We start from the raw sequence: 27,921 nt of genomic DNA on the forward strand, positions 1-27,921 counted from the left end.
CTACCTTTCTTCCTTTTTTTCAATAGGGTCTTAATTAAACCCTCCATTTCCGACCTAAGGGCAGATATGAGATTAGCCGCGAAACTAGGCGCTTCCTCCGCCATAGTTTGATGCTGAATACAACCGGCACAGAGATCTTTCTGCCAGTCTCTTGCTAGGGCCGCTTTACATATGGCGCAGTCCCTATTTTTCTTGCTTCCTGCTTTTTTGGGCCTTTCCTACAGGGGTCAAACATAGACAGAGAAACCCTATTAACAAAAAATGCTAGCATTCACGAAGATCACTCACCACCTGAAATCAAGGGTACCGGACTCGGGAGGCTGCGTCGGAGCACGTGACCTGTGCTCTTTGGACCTTGAGGAGTCCCCCGACCTGCGGCTGGGGCGACTGCTGCTTTAACGGCTTCCATGTTTTCTGCCAGAGGGCTGAGAGGGAGGCAGGGACACTGAACGCTCCTGATCTGACTCCATCTTGCACCGCTTGGCCTGGCGCTGCTTCACCTTTTAAATGACGCGCCTCCGTCCTGGTGAGCGTCTCCCCCTCCCCTGCGACCGCCGGCCGACAGCTTCCGAAAGCCAACCGGCATCACACCCGGCGCCATTACACCGTCGCCTTTTGCTGACGTCAGCCAGCGCACCCAGAATCCCTAGCGCCGCTGACGTCAGCGGCCGGAAGAAGCCAGTGTCTCTCCCCTGCCACGGGGATCGAGATGCGGCGCGCGCGAGGGGAGGGCGGCGTGGTGGGGGCTCCCCCGGAGCCACCGAGGATCCCACCTGCGCCAACACGAACCTGGAACCCCGGAGGGCCCGGGGACTGTGCTTCCAGCACCCGACAGCCGGCGCTACAGGTAAGATACCTGTTCTTCCTGCGCCGGGACGGGGCTGGGCTTTTTTTTTTTTTTTTTCTTCCTTTTGCCCATGACCGGCATCGTCGACCGTGGGGTTCCTTCCAGGACAGGAACCCAAACTGAAGCAGGGGAGAGGTGCCGCCCCTTATATCTCAGTAGGTTCCTGTCCTGGCGGGGCGGATCCCTCTCTCAGGTGTGCTGTCATGGGTGAAGGGAAAAGAAAGAATTATGATACGATCTATTCTAGAGGTTTTTTTTACATTAGCTTCAAAAGTTTGTTGAAAGTACAGTGCCCATTTAATACATACACCATGGATTTTACAAGCGAGTAGGACACTGTGGACAATAGTTTACAATTTGACTCAGACTGGATACCTACTCGGCAGCCTCACTTACCAACACCAGGTCACAATAAAAAAGCACTAGAGGATACAGCAGACCCCCCATTCACGGACAGGGTGGTTGCCTAGTATTATAAATGCACACATAAGGGGCAAGTCACACAAGTGTGTGATGCAGTGCCTGTCCATTTGTAATGCCCATACTAATATCAGGCGGGCACTACATAAATGCACCAGATAATGACAAACTACTGGACAACGCATGAAGAAAAAGTTTAAACCATTTCTTTGTTCACCATCTGACCCTACAATTAAGGCTGCGTTCACAAGTCGCATTTTTTTTTGTGTTTTTGCGAAAATGCAAAAAAAAACAGCATCCCATGCATTCCTATGGGATTCCGCAATGCTGTGCTAATGCTGCGGATTTTCCCGCGGCGGAATCGCATCGCGGAAAAATACGCAGCATGCTCATTAATTTTGCGGGGATTCCGCCCACATAGGAATGCATTGTTCTGCTTACTTTCCGCATGTGGCTGTGCCCACCATGCGAAAATAAGCAGAACATTTGCGGATGGTACCCAGGGGGTGGAGGAGAGGAGACTGTCCTCCGGGCTGTGGGTACCATATCCCTGTAAAAAATAGAATAAAAACAAAACAAAAAAAAAAAAAACAAAAAAAAAAAAAAAAATATCGGTTATATTCACCTTCCGATGTCTCGCGCAGCCTTCCCGGGCCTCAGCGATGCTCACGTTCACAGTAATACCTTGCGAGATCTTTGATGACGTCGAGGTCTCGCGATACTGTAGCGGTCCCTATTCCTCGCGAGACCTCGACGTCAAAGGTCTCGCAAGGCATTACTGGGAACGCGAGCATCACTGAGGTGATCGCGGGACATCGTAAGGTGAATATAACCCGATTTTTTATTTTTATTATTTTCAACATTAGATCTTTTTACTACTGATGCTGCATAGGCAGCCTCAAAAGTAAAAAGTTGGTCACACTTGTCAAACACTGTTTGACGAGTGTGACCAACCTGTCAATCAGTTCTCCAAGCGATGCTACAGATCGCTTGGAAAACTGTAGTATTCTGCAAGCTAATTCCGCTTGCAAATCGCTAGTTTTTCCGCGGGAAAATCGCGGGAATTTAAAACGCGATTTTCCCGCGGAATGGAATTCCGGAATTCTCGTGAAAACTTCCACGGGAATTCCGCTACTTGTGAACTTGGCCTAAAGGTATACACCAAAGCCAGGATGCATGACATCCAAGACAAAGCAGAGATCAAAATTTAAAAAAAAGTCTATGTCAATATAATTAAAAAAAACACACATAAAAAAACATGTCGTCTCAATAAAAGGAGGAGTCACCACACAAGAAATACTCTAGTAGTTCTTGGAAAAAAAATAAATCCATAATATGACTAAATAACCTCAATATGGTCAATTTCAATATACTGAATGTAGAGGCAAATAAATGTGCAAAGGGAATAAAAGTGCACAGTGCTATGAATCAAAAACTAAGTCAATAGTAGTAAAATACCATGACAAAACCATATAAGAAAAAAGTCAATAGTAGTAAGTCAATAGTAGTAAAATACCATGACAAAACCATATAAGAAAAAAATACTACGGTATAACAAGGGTTAATCAAATAAGAACTAAAGGCCCTTTTACATTTAGCGATGCACCAGCGATCCGACCAGCGATCCGACCCGGTCAGGATCGCTGGTGCATCGCTAAATGATCACTAGTGAGCTTTCATACAGAAAGATCTCACAGCGATTCAGCAGCGACGCAGCGCACGATACTCACCTTTCACACACAGCGATCCTGGCGTCCTCCCGCCCGCGTCCAGCGTCGTTCGTCGTCACAGCAGGAAGCCCAGCAGGAAGCGCCCGACGAGAAATGGAGCCGGACATTCTCGCGCGATCAGCGATGGACAGCAGGGGAGCCGGTCGCTGGTAAGTATCACACATAGCGATATCGCTAGCAATATCGCTATAACGTCACAAAACCAGTGACGTTTTAGCGATATTGCTAGCGATATCGCTTAGTGTAAAACCCCCTTAAGAATGCAAAAATGTTCAATATATAGTCATTTAAATGAAGAGTCCACTACAGAAAGCAGAGCTAAGGTAATGGAAAATCAGGCTGCCAATGGAAGTTCCAAACAACCCATTGGTAAATGCTAATGCTGTCCCCAAGCCAAACAGTGTGGAGGGATATAACAATAGAATAGGTCTAGACATAATAATCAGCCGCACATGCCAGACTCCACTACCAGACTCCTGCAATTAAAAGATTTATCCAGGAGTAAGTTTTTTTTTTTTTTTTTTTACTATGGGCCTGAAAACTTTTCTACCCGGCCCCATGACAGAGCAGTCAATGACCGCTCCAGCCGACGCTATAGCTGCCGCACGTCAGTAGATCAGCTCTTCCTCTTACAGGTTGCTCTGTTGACAGGCGTGACTGCTGAAGTCATGCCCAGTCAGAGTGGAACAGAAGCCGCTGCTCTGTCGACGTCATGTCTGTGAGAGCCACTGAATTGCTGGCAGGAGATTAGCACCGGGTACAACAGGCAGGCAGATAGCAGCTACCTGCATGGGAATGCTTATGCCCACAGTAATTTTCAATTAATACCACACTGTACCTGAGTAATGGCTTCCACGACAGATTCAGGCAAAGGTCCGCTGTTTCCAATGCAAGTCATGCAACCGTAGCCTACAACATCGAAGCTGAGAAAAGTAATGTATGAAATTAACACACGACTTCAACATCACAGCATAGCATTGATACAATGGATAAATTGAAGGACTTATCAAGGCATCTAACATTGATGACGTATCCACAGAAATTAACATTAGAAGGGTGCGGGTTTTGACTCCTGACACCCCACTGATGAGCTGCTTTTAGCTAAGGTGGTGGATGGATGCACTGAACGAAGCTCTACCTGTAAAGCGCAGATCAATGCTCACATCCGGCCATTGCTCCAATTTTCTTGACAAGCCAACTCATTGGTATTTAAGTTTAAAAAAAAAAAAAAAAAAAAGTCAAGATTGAATTTGAATTATTAAACCACTTCCGCCCCAAGATCCAAGCTGCAGGGCAGGGTGATGCGAAATCAATATGGGCATCACCTTAGAGATAAAAGGTACATTTTTAGACATTGAAATCTGCATGGGTGACTGATAACAAGGAGTGCATGCAAGTCTAAAATTCCTGCAGTCTCGCCAGATCCCCTTGTTGATATAGATCACCTGAAAATGATATAGGGTTCTCCAAGTGACTGAATATGCCGATAGGTGGGGTTTCAAGTTTGAGGAACCACCAGAGACCATGCGTGAAGGGGCTGTGGCCCATTTAGCATTCTCTGAAATCTGCTAACCCTTTAAACCAATAAAGAACTGCCTCAATCAAGATAATGGAGCAAAAAGGAGTCCAATGCTCATAGGACAAAATCCACAATGTGAACACAAAATTATAATCATAAGATAAAGGGGGAAAAAGGTGGGAGGACTGGGAATGTGGATAAAATTAAACATTATTGCAAATCAAATATTAAATGTAATCCACCAAGACCCAGGCGATTAGACCACACACACGGTGATCCGATATACATGTTTTGATGTATGAATCTGCATTTTAAATCAAACATCATATTTTAATTTATGATTTACAATATAGTTTAATTTTATCCACATTCCCACTCCTCCCCCCCCACAAGATAATGGAGCTGTGTTAGACAGTGAGTGTCGATGTGCAAGGTATAATCTATTAATTTTTCTTATACCTAGTATTGTGGTTATCATTTCTTTTTAGGGAAACCTACCCAAGCTTGGAAAGGTAAGGCATGACGCCACTGTCTCGAAGATAGTAAGTCACTACCCCACTGCCAGGAGACAGACTAGTCTTGATGTAAGGCTTCACAGTTAGTCCAGCTTCAACTGCATTTTTGGCCAATAATCCTAATAAAAATAAATCACAAAAATCAGAGATTGCATAATTCCCATCCACAACTATAATATGGAGACAATTTCCTCGAATACCAAGCATGCCAAACTAAAGGCCCCGTCACACAGCAATCTCGCTAGTGAGATCACTGATTTTGTGACGCCACAGCGATCTTACCAGCGAGATCGCTGTGTGTGACGGGGATCAGCGACCGGCCCGATATTTACCTTAGATACCAGCGTCCTCGCTGGTGCTGATCGCTGGTGAAGCTGCCTGTTTGGCAGCTCACCAGCGATCATGTAGCGATGCACCAGCGTTTCTGACAAGGCCGTATCGTTGTCGGGATCGCTGGTGCATCTTTAAGTGTAACGGTCCCCTAAAACATGGTCAAACGCGTCACCCCCCAATTAAACAGGTTCCAATAAAAGGAAAAAACAAACCAACCACAAATGAAAATACTAAAATAAGTGGTGCTCACCTGCGCCCAGCATGACAGAAGGGTTACTAGTGTTGGTACAGCTGGTAATAGCAGCTATGACCACACAGCCATGGGTCAGCTCATAATCTGCATCATTATAGGCAAATTTCACTTTGTCATTATGGTGTCCTTGAGGGATATGGAAGCCTTTAAACCCTTGCTGTTTAAAAAAAAAAATAAATAAATAAAAAATACCCTTTTAATTTGCTTTGGCTGGCATTTTATGGCGTATTTAATCTGTGGAACCCACTTTACTTTCCAGATCCAAAGCCCCGGGTTGCAATTTAATGGCAATATGTCTTGTACCAATTGTGTCATGGTGTGTTACCAGACCCCTTGTGTGGCTGCAAATCACCAAATCTACCTCCTAACTGGCAGAATCTGGAGACCCCTTTATGTATTTGGTAATATTATATCATACAAAGCTACCATCTATGTATTGGTCAGAAATTTAGAATGACATCTGACTTTTCCAAAGTGCAGCCATAGGCTTTTGGTCTGTCACATCAAGCAATGACAGCATCGAAGATGTAACAAGAATAGAAAATCTGCTGTCCGAATGGTAAAGAAGCGGCGTTTCTTACCTTGGCCCCTAGGCAACTCTCAAAGTCGGTTTTCATGTCAGACACGGCCACTTTGTCCTGAGGTCTTTTGGGTCCACTACAACAGGGCACCACAGTGCTCAGATCCAGCTCCACCACCTGTGGAGAGAATATATGCCTAGTGACCGACCATATGCTGCGGACAATACGACATCCATACTAGGTGTGTTATACACAAAGCCTGGCTGTACTATATGTAACAAGTGCTTGGGTAATCCGATTCATTATTACCTTGGTGAAGTCAGGGTCCTGGACGGTATTACTGAAGTCCCTAAATAGACCAACAGCCTCCAAATACATTTGGATGTATTTCACTTTGTCTTCTTCACGACCTGGGACACATAGTACGAATGGTTTAGTCGATGACTTGAAAAGCATTTAGACTTAGGCTTCTAAGGACCAACAAGGTTTATCATTGCGTTCTACAGCCACTCTGCTCTTTGGGGTGACTATTTTCAGAAACTCATGACTGCCTTAGCTTCAAGAAATGAGGGCTTAAAGTAACAATTTCTTGTCTGCAACTTGAGGAACTGGAGGGGGAGGTTGTGCTTTACACTAGAAATGTCAAGGAGGACTTATTAAGGAACGTGCAGGCTTGTCATGACTGGGGAAGGAAAGAGAAAAAGGCTACATTGCTCGAAGGATCATTAGATGGGGAACGAGGAGGTGTGACCAAGTGATTTTTTACATTTTTGGAGCAGTTGGTGTCTGGTCTTACAATTGAAAGTGTTGGCTCCTAAACCTTGCTAAGATTTTCTCTGGTCTGCCTGAAACCATTGCTAGGTTTGCTTTTCCATGCTACATTTAAAGGCTTGAAAGTCACTTCTATTAAGATTCTTACACTTAATCACCAACTAATAAACTGCATAAAAAAAAGAAACCCTATTCCGCTTAAAAATACCATGAAGAATGCCATTTCTGCATATCACGGCATACCAAAAATTTTAAGTAGGGACAGCTAGCAAAAGTGTGATTAGAAGAATGTAAATGAGGTTAAAAATGGAATTTGTAGGCTTAGTACATTCACACAGCAGAAATCAAGGGTGGCATTCATTAGTCTATGGCACATTGCCAGAAGACAGGATTGAAAACTATTTGGCTTCTCTGTTGCTAAACTACATAAGTACTACAGTAGATATATGTATAATAAAGGGTTTCCCTTACCAGTTTGCTGTAAATACTGAACGCTGACCAAATCGACAGGGAAATATGCTGCAGTGGCGCCATACTCTGGACACATGTTGGCAATAGTGGCACGGTCAGCAATGGAAAGTTGTGCCACACCAGGGCCAAAAAACTCTACAAATTTACCCACTACTCCAACTTGACGGAGGTGCTGCAATAAAGACACACAACGTTATAGACAGAGGCTTGTCTTTCACATTGGTAATGGAAAAGTCACAAGAAATTTTTTTAAAATAAAAGTAAAAAAAAAAAAAGAGAGAGATACCTTAGTCACAGTCAGCACAATATCTGTAGAAGTCACTAAATGGTTAGGGTTCCCGATCAATTTATACCCAATTACTTCCGGTAGCACCATACTGATTGGTTGGCCAAGCATGACAGCCTCAGCTTCAATTCCTCCAACACCTGATCAAGCAAAGGTAACGGGTTAACAGATGGCAAAAACCATCAGCCAGAAATGGCCATCTCACATACACAAATTGAAAAAAAAAAAAGAGAGTAAAAGAGGGTAAAAGTATGTTTCTACTTTTCAATCATTGCCATTGCAAAATATCAATTGGATACCAGAAGTTAATTGATTGTATTAGCTGCTGCAGCTCTGCTAGTCTTCTCAAACAGGAGCTGTGTATAACCCAATCTGTGGCAAATGTTTGACAGCTCAGATTTCTCCCCTGTGAATGATTGGCACACATTAACACAGATCATGAATATCAAATACTACATAACAGTAGTTAATCATTGGGAGGACTAGCAAGCTGCAACAAACAAAATAGTGTCATCAATAGTACTGCAAAAAGCCCAATGTATAAACCAGAATTAGAATCAGAGTCTTAAGCTGTCAGTGGAGGCAGCCTAAACGTTGTGACATATGCTGTCTAAATGATCAGATTCTGCCTATCACTAATACACTGCTCCAAAAAATAAAGAGAACACTTAAACTGAATATAACAAAGTAAATCAAAACTTCTGTGAAATCAAACTGTCCACTTAGGAAGCAACACTGATTGACAATCAATTTCACATGCTGTTGTGCAAATGGAAGAGACAACAGATGGAAGTTATTGGCAATTATCAAGACACACTCAATAAAAGAGTGGTTCTGCAGGTGGGGACCACAGGCCACATGTCAGTACCAATGCTTTCTGGCTGATGTTTTGGTCACTTTTGAATGTTGGTTGTGCTTTCACACTCATGGTAGCATGAGACGGACTCTAACCCACACAAGTGACTCAGGTAGTGCAGCTCATCCAGGATGGCACATCAATGCAAGCTGTGGCAAGAAGGTTTGCTGTGTCTGTCAGCGTAGTGTCCAGAGGCTGGAGGCGCTACCAGGAAACAGGCCAGTACATCAGGAGACGTGGAGGGGGCCGTAGGAGGGCAACAACCCAGCAGTAGGACCGCTACCTCAGCCTTTGTGCAAGGAGGAACAGGAGGAGCACTGCCAGAGCCATGCAAAATGACCTCCAGCAGGCCACAAATGTGCACGTGTCTGCTCAAAAGGTTAGAAATAGACTTCATGAGGATGGTCTGAGGGCCCAACGTCCACAGATGGGGGCTGTGCTCACAGCCCAACACCGTGCAGGATTCTGGGCATTTGCCACAGAACACCAGGATTGGCAAATTCGCCACTGGAGGCCTGTGTTCTTCCCAGATGAAAGCAAATTCACACTGAGCACATGTGACAGACGTGACATAGTCTGGAGATGCCATGGAGAGTGATCTGCTCCCTGCAACATCCTTCAGCATGACCGATTTGGCAGTAGGTCAGTAATGGTGTGGAGTGGCATTTCTATGGAGGGCCGCACAGCCCTCCATGTGCTTGCCAGAGGTAGCCTGACTGCCATTAGGTACCGAGATGAGATCTTCAGACCCCTTATGTGACCATATGCTGGTGCGGTGGGCCCTGGGTTCCTCCTAATGCAGGACAATGCCAGACCTCATGTGGCTGGAGTGTGTCAGCAGTTCCTGCAAGATGAAGGCATTCAAGCTATGGACTGGCCCACCCATTCCCCAGACCCAAATCCCATTGAGCACATCTGGGACATCATGTCTCGCTCCATCCACCAATGTCACGTTGCACCACAGACTGTCCAGAAGTTGGAGAATGCTTTATTCCAGGTCTGGGAGGAGATCCCTCAGGAGACCATCTGCCGCCTCATCAGGAGCATGACCAGGCACTGTACAGTAGTGAGGTCAGACAGGCATGTGGAGGCCACACACAATACTGAGCATCTTTTCCTTGTCATGAGGCATTTCCACTGAAGTTGGATCAGCCTGTAATTTGATTTTCCACTTTGATTTTGAGTATCATTCCAAATCCAGTCCTCCATGGGATACCCATTTTCATTGATAATTATTATGTTTTATTGTTCGGAACACATTCCACTATGCAATAAATAAAAATTTGCAACAGGAATATTTCATTCAGAGATATCTAGGATGTGGTATTTTAGTGTTCTTTATTTTTTTGAGCAGTGTATTTATGGAACATCCTAGCGCATAGTAGGAGACCCTCTTTAGAAGATGCCTTCACAGTTCATACTGCATCTTGCACTAGTCCTGTAGCAAGGAAGTCGAGTCTATGAACCCTCTTACAATTAACTTAAAGCAACACTTCTGTAATCAAGGGTTTAAACTTACCCCAACCTAGAACACCAAGACCATCGATCATTGTGGTGTGCGAGTCTGTCCCAACAAGACTATCAGGATAGTAGAGGCCATCTTGATCAAAGACTACTCTAGCCAGGTATTCCAGGTTGACCTGGTGAATGATGCCAGAGCCTGGTGGAATGATTCGCATATTCTGAAAGGCCTGAGAGCCCCACTGGAAGTAGAATTAACCGAACCACGTCAATAACAATGATATGGCAAATCCCATCTTATGACACTAGAAATCCCATTCCGTTCTTGCATACTCACTTTTAGAAACTCAAAACGTTCTCTGTTCCTTTCAAACTCCAATTCCTGATTCTTTTGTAAGCTATCTTCCCTAAAACATATGACATAAGAAGGAGGAGATGCGCAGATAAAGGCCACATTCATTCTTCTGAAATCATTTTGGCTAGGTGTGCAGAAAGTGACGTTTGAAGCTGTGCAGAGTGCCATGCACAAATTAAGGGACTCTTGATTTTTTTGTAAATGGACTATTTTACCAAAAACGGTACTACTGTTGTCCTTGGGATATCTTGTATTGCATTCACGTCAAAGAGGGTGAGCTGCAATGCCAGACCCAAGGTTGCAGTTTCTGGAAAAATAAAAGCAGATCCTTTTTAAAGTTCTAGACAACCCTTTAACCAGTCTCAGATATTGGTGCATTTACTTTCATGCAAATTGTGTGCGTGATGGAGTGGAATTTCCAAAGCGATAAATAAAAAGACTTCCCTGCATATGTCCAGCAAATGTGAGGGTGGAGATAAATCAGACATAGAATGAGCCATGCACTTGGACCATGCAGAAGACTGTGGCAAAGCTGTACAAGATGGACTGCTCAGGAACCGTCTCACCTTCTGTTGAAATCAACTTGAATGGAATGGTCAATCACCAAGTCTGCCGGGCACACAGGGTTGATTTTTTCTGGATTTCCTCCCAATCGCTTTACTGCATCTCGCATTGCTGCAAAATCCACCACTGCAGGGACACCTCTGAAAACAAAACGAACGTATAAGACACTGAGGAAGAATAATTAGGTCTCAAACGCAGAAATAAATGGTGAATGTCACCGATAGGGAGTGCACTTTTTGGGGCAGCAAAATCCTTACTTTAACCAAATTGCTGATTTGTTGTCAATAGTGACATCACAGCCCTTCTTTGTGACCACATGCTCCAATGCCTCCAACACCGTACAAGAACCTGCCCGAACCATTGGCCACTACCTTCTCATTCCAGATCATCCACATTAGGGTTTAGTGTAAGACAGACAAAAAGAAGTCAATACCTTTATCACTTCCAGCAGCTCCTGTTTGTACAGCAATATATGTAGAGTTTTGATAGGTGGTGGTATGAGTGCACAGACCCCCATTCATTGCATTACACACATCAAAACGCAGTAAACATCACAGACAGATCAGCAGTAGTAGAAAAACAGGGCAATTACGTGAAATCCTGCAGAATAACTCTTGCTGGACGGAACGGGACTTCTACATTCTCATACTGAGTGACTTTCCAGTTCAGGATACCATCAACATCTGTTCTTTTTACCAGAAATCCATCACAGTTCCTGATGGCCGACTCCAGGAGGACTCTTATGGAGAAGGGCAAGCGGGCTGGAAAGAAATAGGGTGTGACCATCACAGATTCAAAAGACAATGCAAACAGGAATCAGATGCTCGCGGCTGAGCGAGAGAATTCAGTGACATATACTGAATGTAAAGGGAACCTGTGAGCAGGATTGTGCTCAGGAACCTACAGAGCACCACATGAAGACCCCACACACAGGCTCCCCTGAGCACGAGAATCCCATTAACTGAAAATAAAGATTAAACAACAACCATAAGACGAATTTCATCACCAGGTATCATTTATTGTGTCATCAGTATAACGGCGCCGACCTGACACTGTCTGTGGGTTCCTCAGCACAATCCTATTGACAGGATACCTTTAAGATTATAAGACGGATTCTTGACTGGTCAATAGAAAAAATATTTGTTACTAACAAAAACCTTTCCAGTGTTGTAAGGAAGTAAATTTTCTTGGTTAAGCCCAATAAAAAAAAAAAAAAAAAAAAGAAAAAAGAAAGAAAGAAAGAAAGAAAGAAAGAAAGAAAGAAAGATGTAAAGGGGATATCCAGGACTTAAAAACAAAAATGTGTCCAAGCACCAACAGGCATGTAGATGCTAACAGAGGCAAATACCTGCCTGTTGTACCCAGCACTGGTCTGCTGGAGATTCAGCTACTCCCTGTCACCAGACCAGCAGATTTCTCTTCTTGTTGACAGGGCAGGACAATTGGCAACATGCAGATTGATAGCCAGATTCCCCGAATAGGCAGTGGAGAGCCGGCTCACAATCAGCATGACACCAGTAGTGCCGTTAACAGGAAAATAAAACGCCGCTCTGCTGACCTGACATCAGTAGACGTCTGTAACCGCTCTGTGCCAGTAGAAAATAGCATCGGACACAACATGCAGGTAGGTAGCAAACTACCTGTCTGTTCATGCTTAGGCACTTTTTTTTAGGTCCCGGATTTAATCTTTAAATTCAAAAACACCAAATAAGGTTTGTACAATCATAAGTGCTGACTCGCATGTTCCCCTCATCTTATGCATTTTATTAAGTAGGTGGGTGCTAGAGCAGTTAAACGAAATCTGTCAGGTAATTTTTGCATACCCTACTAATGGTATCCTGAAATAGGGCTTGGGCAGCCCTTTTAGGATATGCAACTCTTATTGATGTACATTACCACGTTCTGTTGCTGTAAGCCCCTGATAATTTATAGTCACGCTGGCTAGACAAACATAAGTTAATGCCTAATAAAACAAATATCAAAAGACTGACATCACTTCCAAACAGAAATCAGGTGAACAGGTGTTTACTAAGAGTAGATATAGCCATATATAACTAACAAAGTAGCACTGTGTAGCGCTATAGCATGCAAATATGAAATCTGATTTGCATTACTGTTCTAGAAAGTAGGAAAAATTGAGAACACTTTGCAAATAAAGCGGCCAATTCATGTGTACCCAGCAGCCACGATAAGGAGATTCCCGTTGCTGGAACCTATCCTAATATGATTCTTCTCATGGGCTGATAGTATACATTTAAATGGGAAGGTAGGATTCTGTTGGAATTAAAATCACCAGAGGCTGAGGGGTGGAGTGCTCAGTCAGAGAGCCATGCCTATTAATATAAACCCTCAGCTATTTGCTTTGTCTTTACTGCTTAAAAAAGGAGGTACCCGAAAAAACAAACCAAACTGTGGAGTCCCTTCTTAAAAAAAATAAAAATAAAAAATAAAAATAACCAACTAAGGCAAAGTAGACAGCTCAGGGCTGATATTAATAGGCTGGGAAGGTCCATGGATATTGGACCCTTCCCAGACTAACAAGACAAGCCTTCAGCTATCTCAGAAATGGCACATCTATTAGATGCACCAATTTTGGTGCTTAGCTTCAGCTCTCCCCGATTGTGTGTGTGTGTGTGTCCATGCACGCAGTATCAACCCCTGGGCTTGATGCCAGCTGACACTAACCCCAAAATCTATTAGCCCAATAGCCACTGTAAAAGAGTAAAATGGGAAGAGCAGAGGCTAAGCGGCAGAATTGTCACATCAAATAGATGCCCCAATTCTGGGGAGGCCGAGGACTGATCTTATTAGGCTGAGAAGGGGAAAATATCCATGGCCCATCCCAGTCTTAATATCAGCTCCCAGCTGTCGCCTTCGCATTAGCTTGTTATTAAAAATAGGAGGGGGCCTACATCATTTTTTTTGGGATACCCCCATTGTTAATAACCAGCAATGGCAAAGCAGACAGCCTGAGGCTTATCTTAATAGGCTGGGAAAGTCCATGGATATTGGCCCCTTCCCAGAATAATAAGGCCAGCTTACAGCTGTCTGCTTTCTCTTGGCTGGTTATTAAAAATAAGGGTAAACACACTTCGTTTTTCTCATTTAAGAAGTACAGTAAACTACACATGGAATGCACTGCTCGACTCCTCCACTTTGACCTCCACCTTCTGGCTCAAGATTATTATGTTTTATTCTATGTTATTTTAAGTAATTTTCCTATCCACATTTGCAGGGCAAATGTCGTGCTTTTACCCCTATTTTTCTTCCTTTTGCAGCCCCCTAGTATTTACTGCAACCATTTTACAGCACAAATGTTTGGGCCCCCATTTACTTTCAGGGATTCTCTCATCCCTATTCTTAACTACTAGTGTGAAATTCATTTGTACCTCCATGATTGACCTGTATTTATAGAAGTTAGAACATACCATATCTTGCATCATTCAACTTTCGGAGATTATAAAATTTTTTGTCGGGCTCCGCAGGGTTGAGCGGTTCCACCAAGTGCTGAAAGGGGTTACTCATTCTTCTTTCAAACAGACCTGAGGATAGATAAATGGCAATTTATTAGATTGATTTATCATTAACTTTTTAATCTGCAAATAAGCCATGTTTAGCCTTACTTGGTTACCTAACATAGCAATTATACAAACCGGCAGGTGTAAAGGCAATGATGAATGTAGCTTGGCTGAGGAGATGGGTTTAATATTAATGGTTTTGCCTGCCCCACAAATATTCATTTATTATAAAATAGATTCTTTAAAAAAAAAAAAAAATAAAAATAAAAATACAATTGTACATTTATTACGCTTATATCTGAGATCTAACAAAGAAATGAACTTTCCCATCATGGAAAAACCCTTGTAATTTACTCCAACTTATGAGGAAACCTTACTGCAGAGCAGATCCCATTCATAGACCACACATGAAGTACTCATTAAAGCTGCCAAGCCGAACATCAGAATGTTTAATTTTCTGCACTCTACCGTCTTTGGATAAGGCTAACCCAAAACATTAATTTCATTATAAAGCACAAGTATATTCATTGTTTATATTCCTAAACAATACATTAGCTAAGACCAGCTCCAGACAACTGGTACAACAGGGAAATAGCAATAAAACACAGCATGGGAAATGACACATTAATTACATCGTGCCATTCTAAAACAATTTCAAGAGGTTTTCCAAGAAAGTAATAAAATGGCCATTGTCACATAGTTCAAGCAAGAGCCCATCCTAGTCAGGTGTCAGAATCGGCTGCAGTCTGAAAAAACACAGCACCTGAGACTTGACCTGTGTCTCAACTAACAGGAGCAGTATAATAAGGATCATGTACCTCCATGAGACAAGAAGTGTGTGACAGGAGAAGAAATAAATCATTTACTTGGTTGACTGAGCAGGATGACTTTTTCAGCCTTGCTAGAGAGGCAAATCCAAAACCCCTGCTTGACTGCAAAAGACCTTCAAAGAGATTTATCATATTATCGAGTTGTGGTACATTGTTCTACTGTTCAGAAACACCTGCACAAATATGGCCTTCATGGCAGAGTCATCAGAAGAAAACTTCTCCTGTGTCCTTACCATAGAATTCAGCATCAGAAGTATGCAAAAGAACATCTACACAAGCCTGATACATTTTGGAAACAAGTCCTGTGGATCAATGACATTAAAACAGAACTTTTTGGCCACAATGATCAAAAAGGTATGTATGGAGAAAAAAAGACACTGAATTTCAGGAAAATAACATCTCACCAACCATTAAGCATGGGGGTGAATCAATTATGCTTTCAGGTTGTAGTGCAGCCAATAGCACGTGAAACATTTCACAGGTAGAAGGAAGAATAGATGCAATTAAATTTAACAAAATTCTTGATGCAAACACAAAAAAAAGCTGAAGTTGAAAAGAGGATGGCGTCTATAAATGGATTATCCTAAACACACGTCAAAATCCAGAATAAACTATCTGTAAATGCGCAACAGAAGGTTTTACAATGGCCCGAACAGTCCCCTGATCTGGCTGATCTGATCATTGAAAATCTGTGCCTAGACCTCAAAATAGAATTGAATGCAAGACGACCCAGGAATCTCACAAAACTGGAAGAAGTTTCCAAGGAGGAATGGATGAAAATACCTCAAACAAGAATTGGAAAAAAAAAACCAAAAAAACAAAAAACCACCACACTAGCGCTAACCTTCTTATATTTATGGTAAAAGCAGCTGGAACCCTGGCAGATGGAGTGTGCAATTCCGCCTAAATTACAAAGAACACGTGAAAACCAAACTGGGTTGCTGCACTAGTAAGAAATAGCAATAAGCAAATAGCGATGTGACTGCTGCCCTACAGTCACTAAAACGACGTATAGTCCGGGAATGGCACTTGTATGTGCCCGAAAGTTGTAGTTATCCAGGGGTTCCAGAGATGCAGTCTTTAAAAATGTTTTAAAGTTAGGGAGCGTCCTCCCATTCTCAGAGAATTATTCCTGTGCCCGTGTCTGTAAGATCTGGCGGTCAGCCTCGGCCGAAGGCGCCGCCGTGGAGTAGCGTAGCGAGCGGGGGCACGGTTAGCGGTGATGTCACCTGCCCGTAATAACGGACATGAACAAGGGCCAAGCTCGACGCGTTTCGAGGGACCCGTCCCTCTTTCTCAAGGTTATGGCATCTGGGACCAAACTGATGTGAAGATCCACTTGGATTCAATTTTGCATGTTTTTCAAATAGTCCCCGCCTCTTGGGTTCTTTTGGACAGAAGTGCGACCAACAAAAAGTTTATCACAGGGGCATCTGACCGTGTTTATGGCCCCTGTTGAATAGCAAGAGATACTATCTTTAAGGCTGCTTTTACACATGCCGGGTTTTTTGCGGATTGCCGTTTATGTGCTTATGACTCTGCTCCTGTGTTGTTCAGAACAACCTCCCTGTCAGGTGCTACTTCAAAAAATTTTGTGCCACGTACCAAGAAGAATTGATACTTTTTTGAAGGCAAAAAGGGTAGTCAAGTCACTTTGCATTTGGTTAATGGAGAGTAAAACCAGTAACACTTGCATGTTTAAAATCATTGTTACGGTGCAGCATTTTACCTATCCCTGCCTAAAATGTTTGCACAGCACTTTATGTATAAAAGGGAAAGGTGACTACTTGTTAAATTATAGTACATATGCAATAAGTCCTAGTTCAGGAATACAGAGTAAACAAGAAAACTGTTTGCTCAGCAAAACTATTAGTTGCTCCATTTCAAATTTCTAAGAACGAGGACAAAGTTCAAGGAAGCAATTTTCTATTCTTCAGAGGAATGCTTTGTTGTAAAGGGAGTGCAACTAGAGCAGGAGACAAAAAAAAGAAAAAAAAAAAAACAAAGCAAGGAAAAAACACTTTGCCCAGAGCACAAACCATGTTTTATATACATCATTGCAATTATTCAAGAACTATTTAGACAAGCAGAAAGTGAAAGATCTTCTCAAAGAGGCTGAGACACACCGTGGCCCTTGATACAGCTGAATGCCGGTTGTCCCGGTTTGGGGGAATCCAACCCCACAGCCTGGAGTCCCTTCACCTATATGCATTCAAAGTAGTCTATACATCTAATGAAGGGTCTTCAACCGAAACAAATGTAATACTGTAGTTACAGTGGTGTAATCAGTTGATATGAAGACTGACACATCCTATTTGAAGCATCTCCAAATGCCTTGAGGTGTGCAGTTACTTCTCGGTCTTCTATAGAATGGTAGAGTTGGAAGGGACCTCCTGGGTCATTTGGTCCAACCCCCTGCTCAAAGCAGGATTCACTAAATCATCCCAGACAGATGTCTGTCCAGCCTCTGTTTGAATCAAAAAAGGGGAGAAAAAAAGTCAATACATGAACATAGCGCACTCCTGAATTAGAAAAATATCAAAATACTTTATTAAAGGGAATCTGTCACCTTTTTTTTTTGCCTATCAGCTGCCGGCATTGACATCAGGGGCTTATCTACAGCATTCTGTAATGCTCTAGATAAGCCCCCGATGTAACCTGAAAGTTACGAAAAACACGTTAGATTATACTCACCGGAGGGGGCGGTCCGTTCCGGTCTGGCTCCTCCCATCTTCATACGATGCCGTCCTCTTCTTCCCTTCCTGTGGTAGCTCCGGCGCAGGCGCAATGCTCTGCAATGCAGGGCAGAACAGAATCCTGCTGTGCGCAGGCATCGGGAGAGGTCTGACGCCTGCGCACTACAATATTCTGCTCTGCCCTCAACAGGGCAGAGCAGTGCACCTGCGCCGGGTCCACTACAGGACGGGAAAACGAGGACGTCATCATATGAAGATGGGAGGCGCCGGAGCACGACACCCATCGGATCGGACCGCCCCCTCCGGTGAGTATAATCTAACGTGTTTTTCTTATCTTTCAGGTTACATCGGGGGCTTATCTACAGCATTACAGAATGCTGTAGATAAGCCCCTGATGTCAATGCCGGCAGCTGATTGTCACCTTTTTTTTGCCCTATCAGCTGCCGGCATTGACATCAGGGGCTTATCTACAGCATTACAGAATGCTGTAGATAAGCCCCTGATGTCAATGCCGGCAGCTGATAGGGCAAAAAAAAGGTGACAGATTCCCTTTAAGGATAGACAAAAAAAAAACACGTAAGATGATTAAAAACATTTAAAAACAATATGAAACAACACAATCACATCCCTGGAATAAGTAGAGTCCATATATGAATCAGTATGAACTGTGACAAATATACCATAGGGGTCTATATACAGAGCTGTATATAGATGGGACTTTTCCCGCTAGGGCGACTCAGAAAAACCGCAGAAGAAATGCTATTCTAAGGGGGGCAGATTCCTTGTAGGAATGCTCGGACCTGACACCCATAATGTGGTGGTGCACCATCTTGCTGGAAAAACTCAGGGAATGTGCCATCTTCGGTGCATAAAGAGGGCAACACATCATGTAGCAATTTCAGATATTCAATGGCATGGAGGTTTCCATTGATGAAGAATGGCCCCGCTATCTTTGTACCCCATATACCACACCATACCATCAATTATGGGTGTCAGGTCCGAGCATTCCTACATGATCAGTTTCCTGGAAAGTGGATTGATCGTTGTGGGCCAGCTGAATGGCCACCAAGGTCTCCCGATCTGACCCCCCTAGACTTTTATCTTTGGGGTCATCTGAAGGCAATTGTCTATGCTGTGAAGATACGAGATGTGCAGCATCTGAAAGAACGGATACTGGAAGCCTGTGCTAGCATTTCTTCTGCGGTGTTGCCATCAGTGTGTCAAGAGTGGGAGAAGAGGGTAGCATTGACAATCCAAAACAATGGGCAGTACTTTGAACACATTTTATAAGTGGTCAAACTTGTAAATAACGCATGAAAGAATAAAGTTATAAAGTTATATTAAAACCAAGCACACCATTGCTTTTCTTGTGAAATTCTCAATAAGTTTGATGCGTCACATGACCCTCTTCCCATTGAAAAATAAAGTTGGATCCAGAATGGCTGACTTCAAAATGGCCACCACCCATATTGAAAAGATTCCCCCCTCCCATATACTAATGTGACACAAACAGGAAGTTTATATCACCAAGCATTACCATTTTATTTAGGTGTATCCATATAAATGGCCCACCCTGTATTATATGGAGGCGTTTGCAACCTAATCTGAGAGCAAAAACCGGATTACTTACCGGTAATACTCTTTTGTAGAGTCCACGACAGCACCCACTGAGAGAGGGGATCCGCCCCAGGAACAGGAAACCTACAGAGAGATAAATGGGGCGGTCCCCCTCGCTCCCTCAGTTTGTATTACCGAGAACAACGGAGGAACCGCCATACATGTTTTAGTCATTTTGCTTGGGCGATTCATATATCTTACCCCTATGCAGTTTTAAGCTTACTAAGTTTAATCACATATCCAACTTAAATTATAATCTCCACCACCAAGGAGACCCATGTGTGAAAAAATTCTTACGGGAGGGAAGTGAGCGGGTGCTGTCGTGGACTCTACAAAAGAGTATTACCGGTAAGTAATCCGGTTTTTCCTCTTCGCCACGACAGCACCCACTGAGAGATTTTCAGAGATAATCACTAGGGCGGGCACACCGTGTTAAGGACTGATCTACCAAAAGTTAGATCCTCGGTAGAGGACAAATCTAGTCTATAGTGACTATAAAAGGTAGATGGAGAAGACCAGGTTGCAGCCTTACATATTTGTTCAATTGGGACGTTCGCCCTCTCGGCCCAGGAGGATGATATGGCTCTAGTAGAGTGCGCCTTAATCCCCAGTGGAGGGTCTTCTCCTTTTGTCAGATACGCCATTGTGATCGCATCTCTAATCCATCTGGATATCGTGCCTGATGTAACTGCAGACCCCTTCCTGCTGCCCTGGAATGAGACAAACAGAGACCTACTCTGCCTCCAGGGACTGGTCCTATCAAGGTAGGCTAGCACAGCTCTTTTCACATCTAAGGTGTGATATTTCTCCTCGTCCTGTGTTGACGGGTTCTCATAGAATGAAGGTAGGCATATCTCTTGAGACCTATGAAATTTAGTTGCCCGTTTGGGCAGGTAGGACGGGTCCGTCTTTAAAATGAGACTGTCTCGTGTTGTTAACAGGAACGGTGGGTCTACTGACAGAGCATGAAGATCACTCACTCTCCTGGCCGATACTAAGGCCACCAGCATAGCCGTTTTCAATGAGAGGCACTTTACTGATGCTGAGCTTATGGGCTCAAATGGTGCCTGAGTGAAGGCATCCAAAACCAGAGTAAGGTTCCACGCTGGAAGTCGAGGCACATGCACCGGTTCTGCTCGTTGACAGGCCGAGGTAAACCGAGTCACCCATCTATTTGCTGCCACGTTATAGTTAAACAGGGCTCCTAGGGCTGACACGTGGACCTTAAGAGTGCTTACTGAGAGTCTAAGTTCTCGGCCTCTTTGTAGAAACTCTAGAATGGCCGTAATGGGTACTTCACCAGCTAGTTTTGTTGGGTGAAAGGCCAGGAACTTCCTCCACACCTTAGCATATATCTTTGTCGTGGACTCCTTCCTGCTTTGTAGCAGGGTATTGATTAGGTTCCTTGAGAAACCCTTCTGCCTCAGTAGCTCCCTTTCAAATTCCAGGCCGCTAGGTGCAGGGCTTTGGCCTGTGGATGGTAGCAGGGTCCCTGCGAGAGAAGATTCTGGTGCAGCGGCAGGATCCACGGGTCGGTTACCGACATGGCTCTCAGCCATGAAAACCACGGTCTTTTTGGCCAAAACGGGGCTATCCAGATGACCCTCGCCCTCTCCTGTCTTATTTTCCTGACTACTGTTGGTAGTAGCACCATCGGAGGAAAGGCATAGGCTAGTTGGAATGTCCAGGGTGCTTGGAGGGCATCTAGAATATCTGGGTTGTCCGACCTGTAGAGAGAAGCAAACCTTTTTACGCGTCTGTTGGCTCTGGTTGCGAAAAGGTCTATCTCCGGTCTGCCCCATTCTGACGTTATCATTTCGAAGACGTCTCTGCTGAGGACCCACTCTCCCTGGTATAGGGCCTGGCGACTGAGATAGTCTGCTCGGGAGTTGTCCACTCCTCTTATATGGAGCGCTGACAAGGAGAGAAGATGGACCTCGGCCATCTCCAGAATCTTTCCTGCGATAGACATCAGTGGCATTGACCGCGTGCCTCCTTGCCGGTTTATATAGGCCACTGCGGTGGTATTGTCTGTCTGGATCCTTACGTGGGCGCCTCTTAACTGCGGGAGGAAGCGAGATATCGCATAAAAAAATCGCTGTTAGCTCCTTTACATTAGAGGAGGCCTCTATTTCATTCTCCCGCCACCAGCCTTGTACCATGTGCTCCTCTAGGTGGGCTCCCCAACCTAAGGGGCTGGCATCTGTGGTGAGTATCTTGGAGGGAGTCACCCACCACTGTACTCCCTTCGATAGATTGGAAGGAATTAACCACCATTTTAGGGATTCAACCACCTCGGGCGATAGGGATATCTTCCCTTCCAGCCGCCCCTGCAGTCTATCTATCTCCTGCAGAATAGCCCACTGTAGTTCTCTAGAGTGGAACTGAGCCCATTGCACCGCTGGAATGCATGATATTAGTGACCCCAGCAAGGACATGCCCTGTCTCAATGATATTACGGGTCTTCCTGTAGCATTCTGTACTTTGTCGATTATGGCCATTACTTTGGCGTTTGGCAGAAAGCACTCCTCAGTTACGGAGTCTACTTGCAGGCCCAAAAACCTTTGACAGGTCACAGGCTCTAGTCTGGATTTCTCCCAGTTAATTAGCCAACCCAGTGTTTGTAGGGATGAGATAATTCTAGCTATTCTTGCTTCACACTGTGAAACAGAATTCCCCACTATGAGTAGGTCGTCTAAATAAGGGACAACTAGGGTGTCATTCAGCCTTACATATGACATTACTTCCAGCATTAATTTGGTAAATACCCGAGGAGCCATGGATAGCCCGAATGGCATTGCCGCAAACTGGAAATGCTGAATCCGACCTCTGAACCAGACTGCTACCCGCAGGAACCTTTGGTGCCCTTGATATATGGGGAGATGGTAGTAGGCGTCCTTTAGGTCCAAGACCGCCATATAACACCTGGGAAACAAAAGCTTTATTGCAGACTTAATCGACTCCATTTTAAACGACCTCAGTCTTAGGAAGGTATTAAGTTTTTTTAAATTTATTATAGTCCTGTAAGAGCCATCTGGTTTCGGGACCAAGAATAGAGGAGAATAAAAGCCCATCCCTGTTTCGTCGTCTGGGACCTCCACTAGAACCTGTTTAGATAGCAGTACCGCAATCTCCATCTCCAGTGCTTCCTGCTGAGAACGGGACTTCATAGAAGTCAATAAGAAGGAGTTCGGTGGATACCGAACGAATTCTAATTTTAGGCCTGATGATACAATACTTAGGGCCCACGGGTTTGATGTCACCTTCATCCATTGGCGGCTGAATCTTAATAGCCTGCCACCTACCGGTATAACGGTTTTATCGGGATCTGTCTCCTCTGAAGGGACGTTTCCCGAATAGGTTGCCTCTTTGCTTGGGGTCCTTATTTCCCCAGCGATCCTGGGGTCTAAAGTCTTTTTCCGAACGGCGGCTTCCTGTAGGCCCTCCTGTTGAACGGAACATACGGGTTAGGGAACCCCTTTTTCCTCTCCCCCGCTTTTGTCAAAATTTCATCCAGTTCTGTACCAAACAGGTACTTACCCTGGCAGGGTATAGCACACAATCTAGTTTTTGTTTGTGTGTCTCCTTTCCACCCCTTCAACCATAAGGCTCGCCTGCCTGCATTGGTCAGTCCCGCGGCTCTAGCCGACAACCGGAGAGAATCCGCAGAGGAGTCGGAGAGGAAGGCCGCTGCTCCCTTAATGAGGGGCATAGAGGAAAGAAGCCTACTCCTGGCTACTCCACTTTTAATATTGTCCTCCAAGTCGTTCAGCCACACCAACATAGATCTTGCCTTACATGTGGCTGCTATTGCGGGCTTAAAGGCTGCCGTACAAGCTTCCCAAGATCTTTTGAGGAATGTATCGGTCTTACGATCCGAAGAATCAGCCAAAGTTCCCGAATCCTCCACCGGCAAGGAGGATCTACGGGAGGTAGAGGCCACTGCCGCATCCACCTTGGGGGCTCTCGACCAGGCCGTTAACTCCTCATCGTCAAAGGGATACTTACGCTTTGACGTTAAGGGGAGGAAGGTCCTTTGGCCTTGTTTCTCCCATTCCCTCTTAACTAGGACCTTTATAGCTGGGACCACTGGGAATGCTCGGACCTTTTTACGAGAAATACCCGCAAACATAATGTCCTGAGGGGTCTTGGGGTCCTTACTCTCCGGCAACCCCATGGTATTTCGGACAGACTTCACAAGATTACTGACACTGTCCGTGGGGAAACACGTCTGATCCTCGTCCTCTGAGGAAAGGTATTCCTGGGACTTATCGGAATCTAGTTCTCCGGTATCTGACGGCGACCTGGACGCCAGCGAGACTCCTCCTTTAGGTGAACGTATTTCTCTCATGGAGGAGTGACCCCCTAGACTACTGGAACCGCCTAAGGCCCGTAGTTCCTCTCTTATTAGTGCCCGGATATCCTCCTTCTTCCGTGAGGATTCCTCCTGCAAGGCCTCCTCAAGACATGATTGGCATAATCTCTTTGGGTGGCCATCCGGGAGGGGCTGCGAACATAAGGCACACTCACTATGTTTCGCCTTCTCTGTTCTTTTAGCCTAAAAGGGGTATGGACCAGAAGGAGAAGGCTATCAATTATCTAACCTGACCAAAAAACACTCACCCGTGAATTTCGTCAGCAACTACCGGCTGCGGTGTCCGGGACCCAGGCTGAGGCGAGGCATGGGACGACTTCTTTTCCTTACGTTTCTTCTCTAACGGCTCATCTTGTCTGGAAGGCCCAATGGATTCCTTCCTAGAGCTGCCACTTCTTCTGGTGCTATTGGATCTCCTCGTAGCACTGCTCTGTCTACTGCCAAGTGGGGATACCACTAGCTGACCTAATGGGAGCGAAGCTGAGTCATCTAAGGACGACATGACTGCGCACTAGCGCTGTGTCTGTGGCTTCCTTTTAAAGCCTTTGCTATAGCTGCTCCTCTTTTTTTTTTTTTTTTTCAGCCCCTACTGCGCATGCGCGGGCGTTGTCCCGCGGTCTCTGCCTTCAGCCTGAACCCGGAAGTCCTCCTCCACTTCCGGGTTGCCTCTCCTGGAGCGCTGGGTCACTGCAAATAGTGATGCGGCCAGCGACACCGCGCGTCTGCGCCCCCCTCCACGCACGGGGTCCTTCTCCTGCCAGGTATGACTCCCAGCAGCGCCGCTCAGCACACACCGCACAAGCCCTTCTGCCACACTGGGAGGGGGGGGGGGGGCGCCGGTCTCAGTACGCCCGATGGCGTTTGTAATGCGTCCACCCCCTCGGGGGGGGGGAGGGGGGGTATAGCCATCACCCCAGTGAGCTTTGGCACCACTTTCGCCTCCAGCCTCACCTGCATTACGCCAGCTCTGGGGGGGGGGAAATACACCTCTCCGCCCGACGCTGCCTCCGGTCCTGGGGCCCCTGCTGCTCATATTATGCAGGCAGGCGGCTACCAGACCAGGTATCCTCTTCTGCGGGTTCCTTCCTAGGAACAGGAAACCAAACTGAGGGAGCGAGGGGGACCGCCCCATTTATCTCTCTGTAGGTTTCCTGTTCCTGGGGCGGATCCCCTCTCTCAGTGGGTGCTGTCGTGGCGAAGAGGAAAATAATGTAGAGACAGATACCCCGATTATGGCGATGTCACTTAGTGGGTTGCTTGCTGTAGTTTTAATCACTGTTTTATGCTTTAGCACTTGATGAATAAGCATTCTGCTCAATCAGTAGCTTGCCTGTACATAGTATAAAACATGCCACCAGTCACCCATCTTCATATTAAAGCAGCAACTTAAAAAGACACCCAAAGATAGGCCGAGTAGGCAGTAGTACAGCAGTGTGAGCAGCCTCTTACCTTAGCAACACTGGTATATCTAGAATTAGATCAGGGTCTCCAGTGGGAGGACATCTTTCTACATGTAAAGGAAGGAAGTAGAGCTTTGTACTACACACATTCACTGTCATATTAACATTTTTGGATGGGTTTCTGTAAATGTAACCAGACTGAGGTGTGTGTAGTAAAGGCTGCATCCAGTCAGAGCACAATCAGTGGCCACTGTTTCGCTGCAACTGTGACATATTTCACTTGTCCTCCAATGGGCTCTGGAGGAACGCTACTGAATCAGGAGGCAAGTATGGAGTGTTTTTATCCGATATGTAGTGGAGCTATTAAGAAAGAGGTCTGCAAGCCATGTCCTACGAGGAACGGTTACAGGATTTGGGAATGTTTAACTTGCAAAAAAGAAGACCGAGAGACTTAATAGCTGTCTACAAATATCTGAAGGGCTGTCACATTGTAGAAGGATCATCTTTATTCTTATTTGCACAAGGAAAGACTAGAAGCAATGGGATGAAACTGAATGGGAGGAGACAGATTAGATATCAGAAAAAAACTTTTCAATGAGTTGAAGAGGCTGCCATGAGAGGTGGCAAGATCTCCTTCAATTATTCTCCTTCAATGGAAGTCTTCAAACAGGGCCTGCAATTAAGAAATAGTGTGCACTACATAAATGGCGTAAGTGCGGGTGCTGCAACATGCACAGGAAATCTCACCTCCTGAGATCTTGATGCCGAGATATCCATCTGCGCATGCGCCGCCCCCAGCCATTTTCCCCGGAGTCCACCACACTGGAAACCACGGAACTGCGGGGGCTCTGGCCTTTCACAAAACATCAGCAGAGTGCCCAGCAGCACCGCCAGGCAACCCCTTGTCCCAGCCAGCAGCAACGGTACCGGTAAGGTATATACGCATTATAAGACGCACCCCCATTTCCCCCCCAAATTTGGGAGAAAAAAAAAAGTGTGTCTAATAATCCGTAAAGTACAGTACTCCCTTTTGCCCGTTACCGCATCTGCTCTGGTCTCTTCAGATCCTCTGGTACAGCGGGTGCGTTGTAATAATATCATTGCAACCGTTGCGCTGAAACCTGAGACGCAGAAGGGGAATGATGGGAGAGGGAGCATCTATTGACGCTCCCTCCTCAATCATTGCTTTTGACTGTATCGGCATGCAGGATTTCGATAAAAATGAAAGTGCGATGCCGGGTGAGAGTGTGATGCCGGGTAGGGGACCCTGCCGGAATCACAGGCAAAATATACTCACCTTGCGGGCCAGGTTTTGCCCGCGGACCAGAGTTTGTCATATGTGCTCTAAAACCAAATTCAAATCCCAGGGTGGTATTCTTGAGCTAGGGATTGACCATAATTTATCACAACTCGGATAAATCTAACAATCTAACTATCGGCTACAAGGTTATAGTTGTACAGTGCTCCTAAGGCTGAAACCTGAACTTTAAGAGTGATGCACAGAGGGAAGAGGACCCTGCCCTTGCAGGCTTACATTCTACAGGACTATGGGGAAGGAGACAGTAGGTCGGTGGTTGCAGTAGCTCCAATGGTAGTCATTGCAGGCTGTAAGCTTTCTTGAAGAGGTGGGTTTTCAGTTTCTGTCTGAAGGATCCAAATGTGGTGGCTAACAGGACGTGCTGGGGAACAGAATTCCAGATGATGGGGGATATTCGGGAGAAGTCTTCGAGGTGATTGGGTGAGGAGCAAATAAGCGTGGAGGAGAGAAGGAGGTCTTGGGAGGACCGGAGATTACTTGAGAGAAGATACTGAGAGATTAGTTTGGAAATATAGGGAGGAGAAAGGTTATGGATGGCTTTGTAGGTCAGTGTTAGTAGTTTAAACTGGATACGCTGCGAAATTGCGAGCCAGTGAAGGGATTTGGAAAGAGGGGGAAGCAGGAGTGTAGCGAGGAGAGAGAATAATTAGGCTTGGATGTGCGGTTTGAAGGACGGGGCAGAGTCAAGGGTTACTCCGAGGCAGCGGATTACCGGGGGAAAGTGTGAATTTATTGTGATAGATAAGGTAGGGAAGGTGTGTGAGATGGAGGAAAAATTATTATTTCAGAATTTTCAGAATAACAAATCTGAAGGTTGTTGGGCATCTAGGAAATAGCGACCACAATATTGTACAGTTTCCCTTGTCTTTCGCTAGGGGGACATGTCAGGAAGTCACAAAAACACAACTTTAGGAAGGCAAAGTTTGACCAGCTTAGAGATGCCCTTAATCTGGTTGACTGGGACAATGTCCTCAGAAATAAGAATGCAGAAAATAAATGGGAAATGTTTAAGAACATCCTTAATAGGCACTGTAAGCGGTTTATACCTTGTGGGAATAAAAGGACAAGAAATAGGAAAAACCCAATGTGGCTAAACAAAGAAGTAAGAAGGGCAATTAACAGTGAAAAGAAAGCATTTAAACTACTAAAGCAGGATGGCACCGTTGAAGCTCTAAAAAACTATAAAGGAGAAAAATTATTTATCTAAAAAAATAATTAAAGCTGCCAAAAAGGAAACAGAGAAGCACATTGCTAAGGAGAGTAAA

General features: G+C 44.9%; 1 protein-coding gene across 2 annotated transcripts in view; it reads right to left on the reverse strand.

Moving 5' to 3' along the window:
* ACO1 (aconitase 1) overlaps positions 1–27,921 on the reverse strand; it is a 104,125-nt gene that overhangs the window by 51,483 nt on the left and 24,721 nt on the right. Inside the window, exons 2-13 of one of the 2 annotated variants that reach the window (XM_073552465.1) lie at positions 14,331–14,444; positions 11,495–11,663; positions 10,905–11,042; positions 10,321–10,381; positions 10,042–10,225; positions 7,667–7,806; positions 7,381–7,552; positions 6,448–6,548; positions 6,199–6,315; positions 5,615–5,774; positions 5,015–5,150; positions 3,836–3,920 (exon numbers count right to left, since the gene is read on the reverse strand). In XM_073552465.1, the coding sequence (XP_073408566.1) occupies positions 3,836–3,920; positions 5,015–5,150; positions 5,615–5,774; positions 6,199–6,315; positions 6,448–6,548; positions 7,381–7,552; positions 7,667–7,806; positions 10,042–10,225; positions 10,321–10,381; positions 10,905–11,042; positions 11,495–11,663; positions 14,331–14,427 (1,560 nt within the window). In that variant the 5' untranslated portion in view covers positions 14,428–14,444. Of the gene's footprint in view, positions 1–3,835; positions 3,921–5,014; positions 5,151–5,614; positions 5,775–6,198; positions 6,316–6,447; positions 6,549–7,380; positions 7,553–7,666; positions 7,807–10,041; positions 10,226–10,320; positions 10,391–10,904; positions 11,043–11,494; positions 11,664–14,330; positions 14,445–27,921 lie in introns of both variants that reach the window. The other variant, XM_073552464.1, reaches the window with a different exon arrangement.

This window comes from Dendrobates tinctorius, unplaced genomic scaffold, assembly GCF_039654945.1.
Source record: "Dendrobates tinctorius isolate UK_male_01 unplaced genomic scaffold, ASM3965494v1 ptg000191l, whole genome shotgun sequence".
Taxonomy (NCBI): domain Eukaryota; kingdom Metazoa; phylum Chordata; class Amphibia; order Anura; family Dendrobatidae; genus Dendrobates; species Dendrobates tinctorius.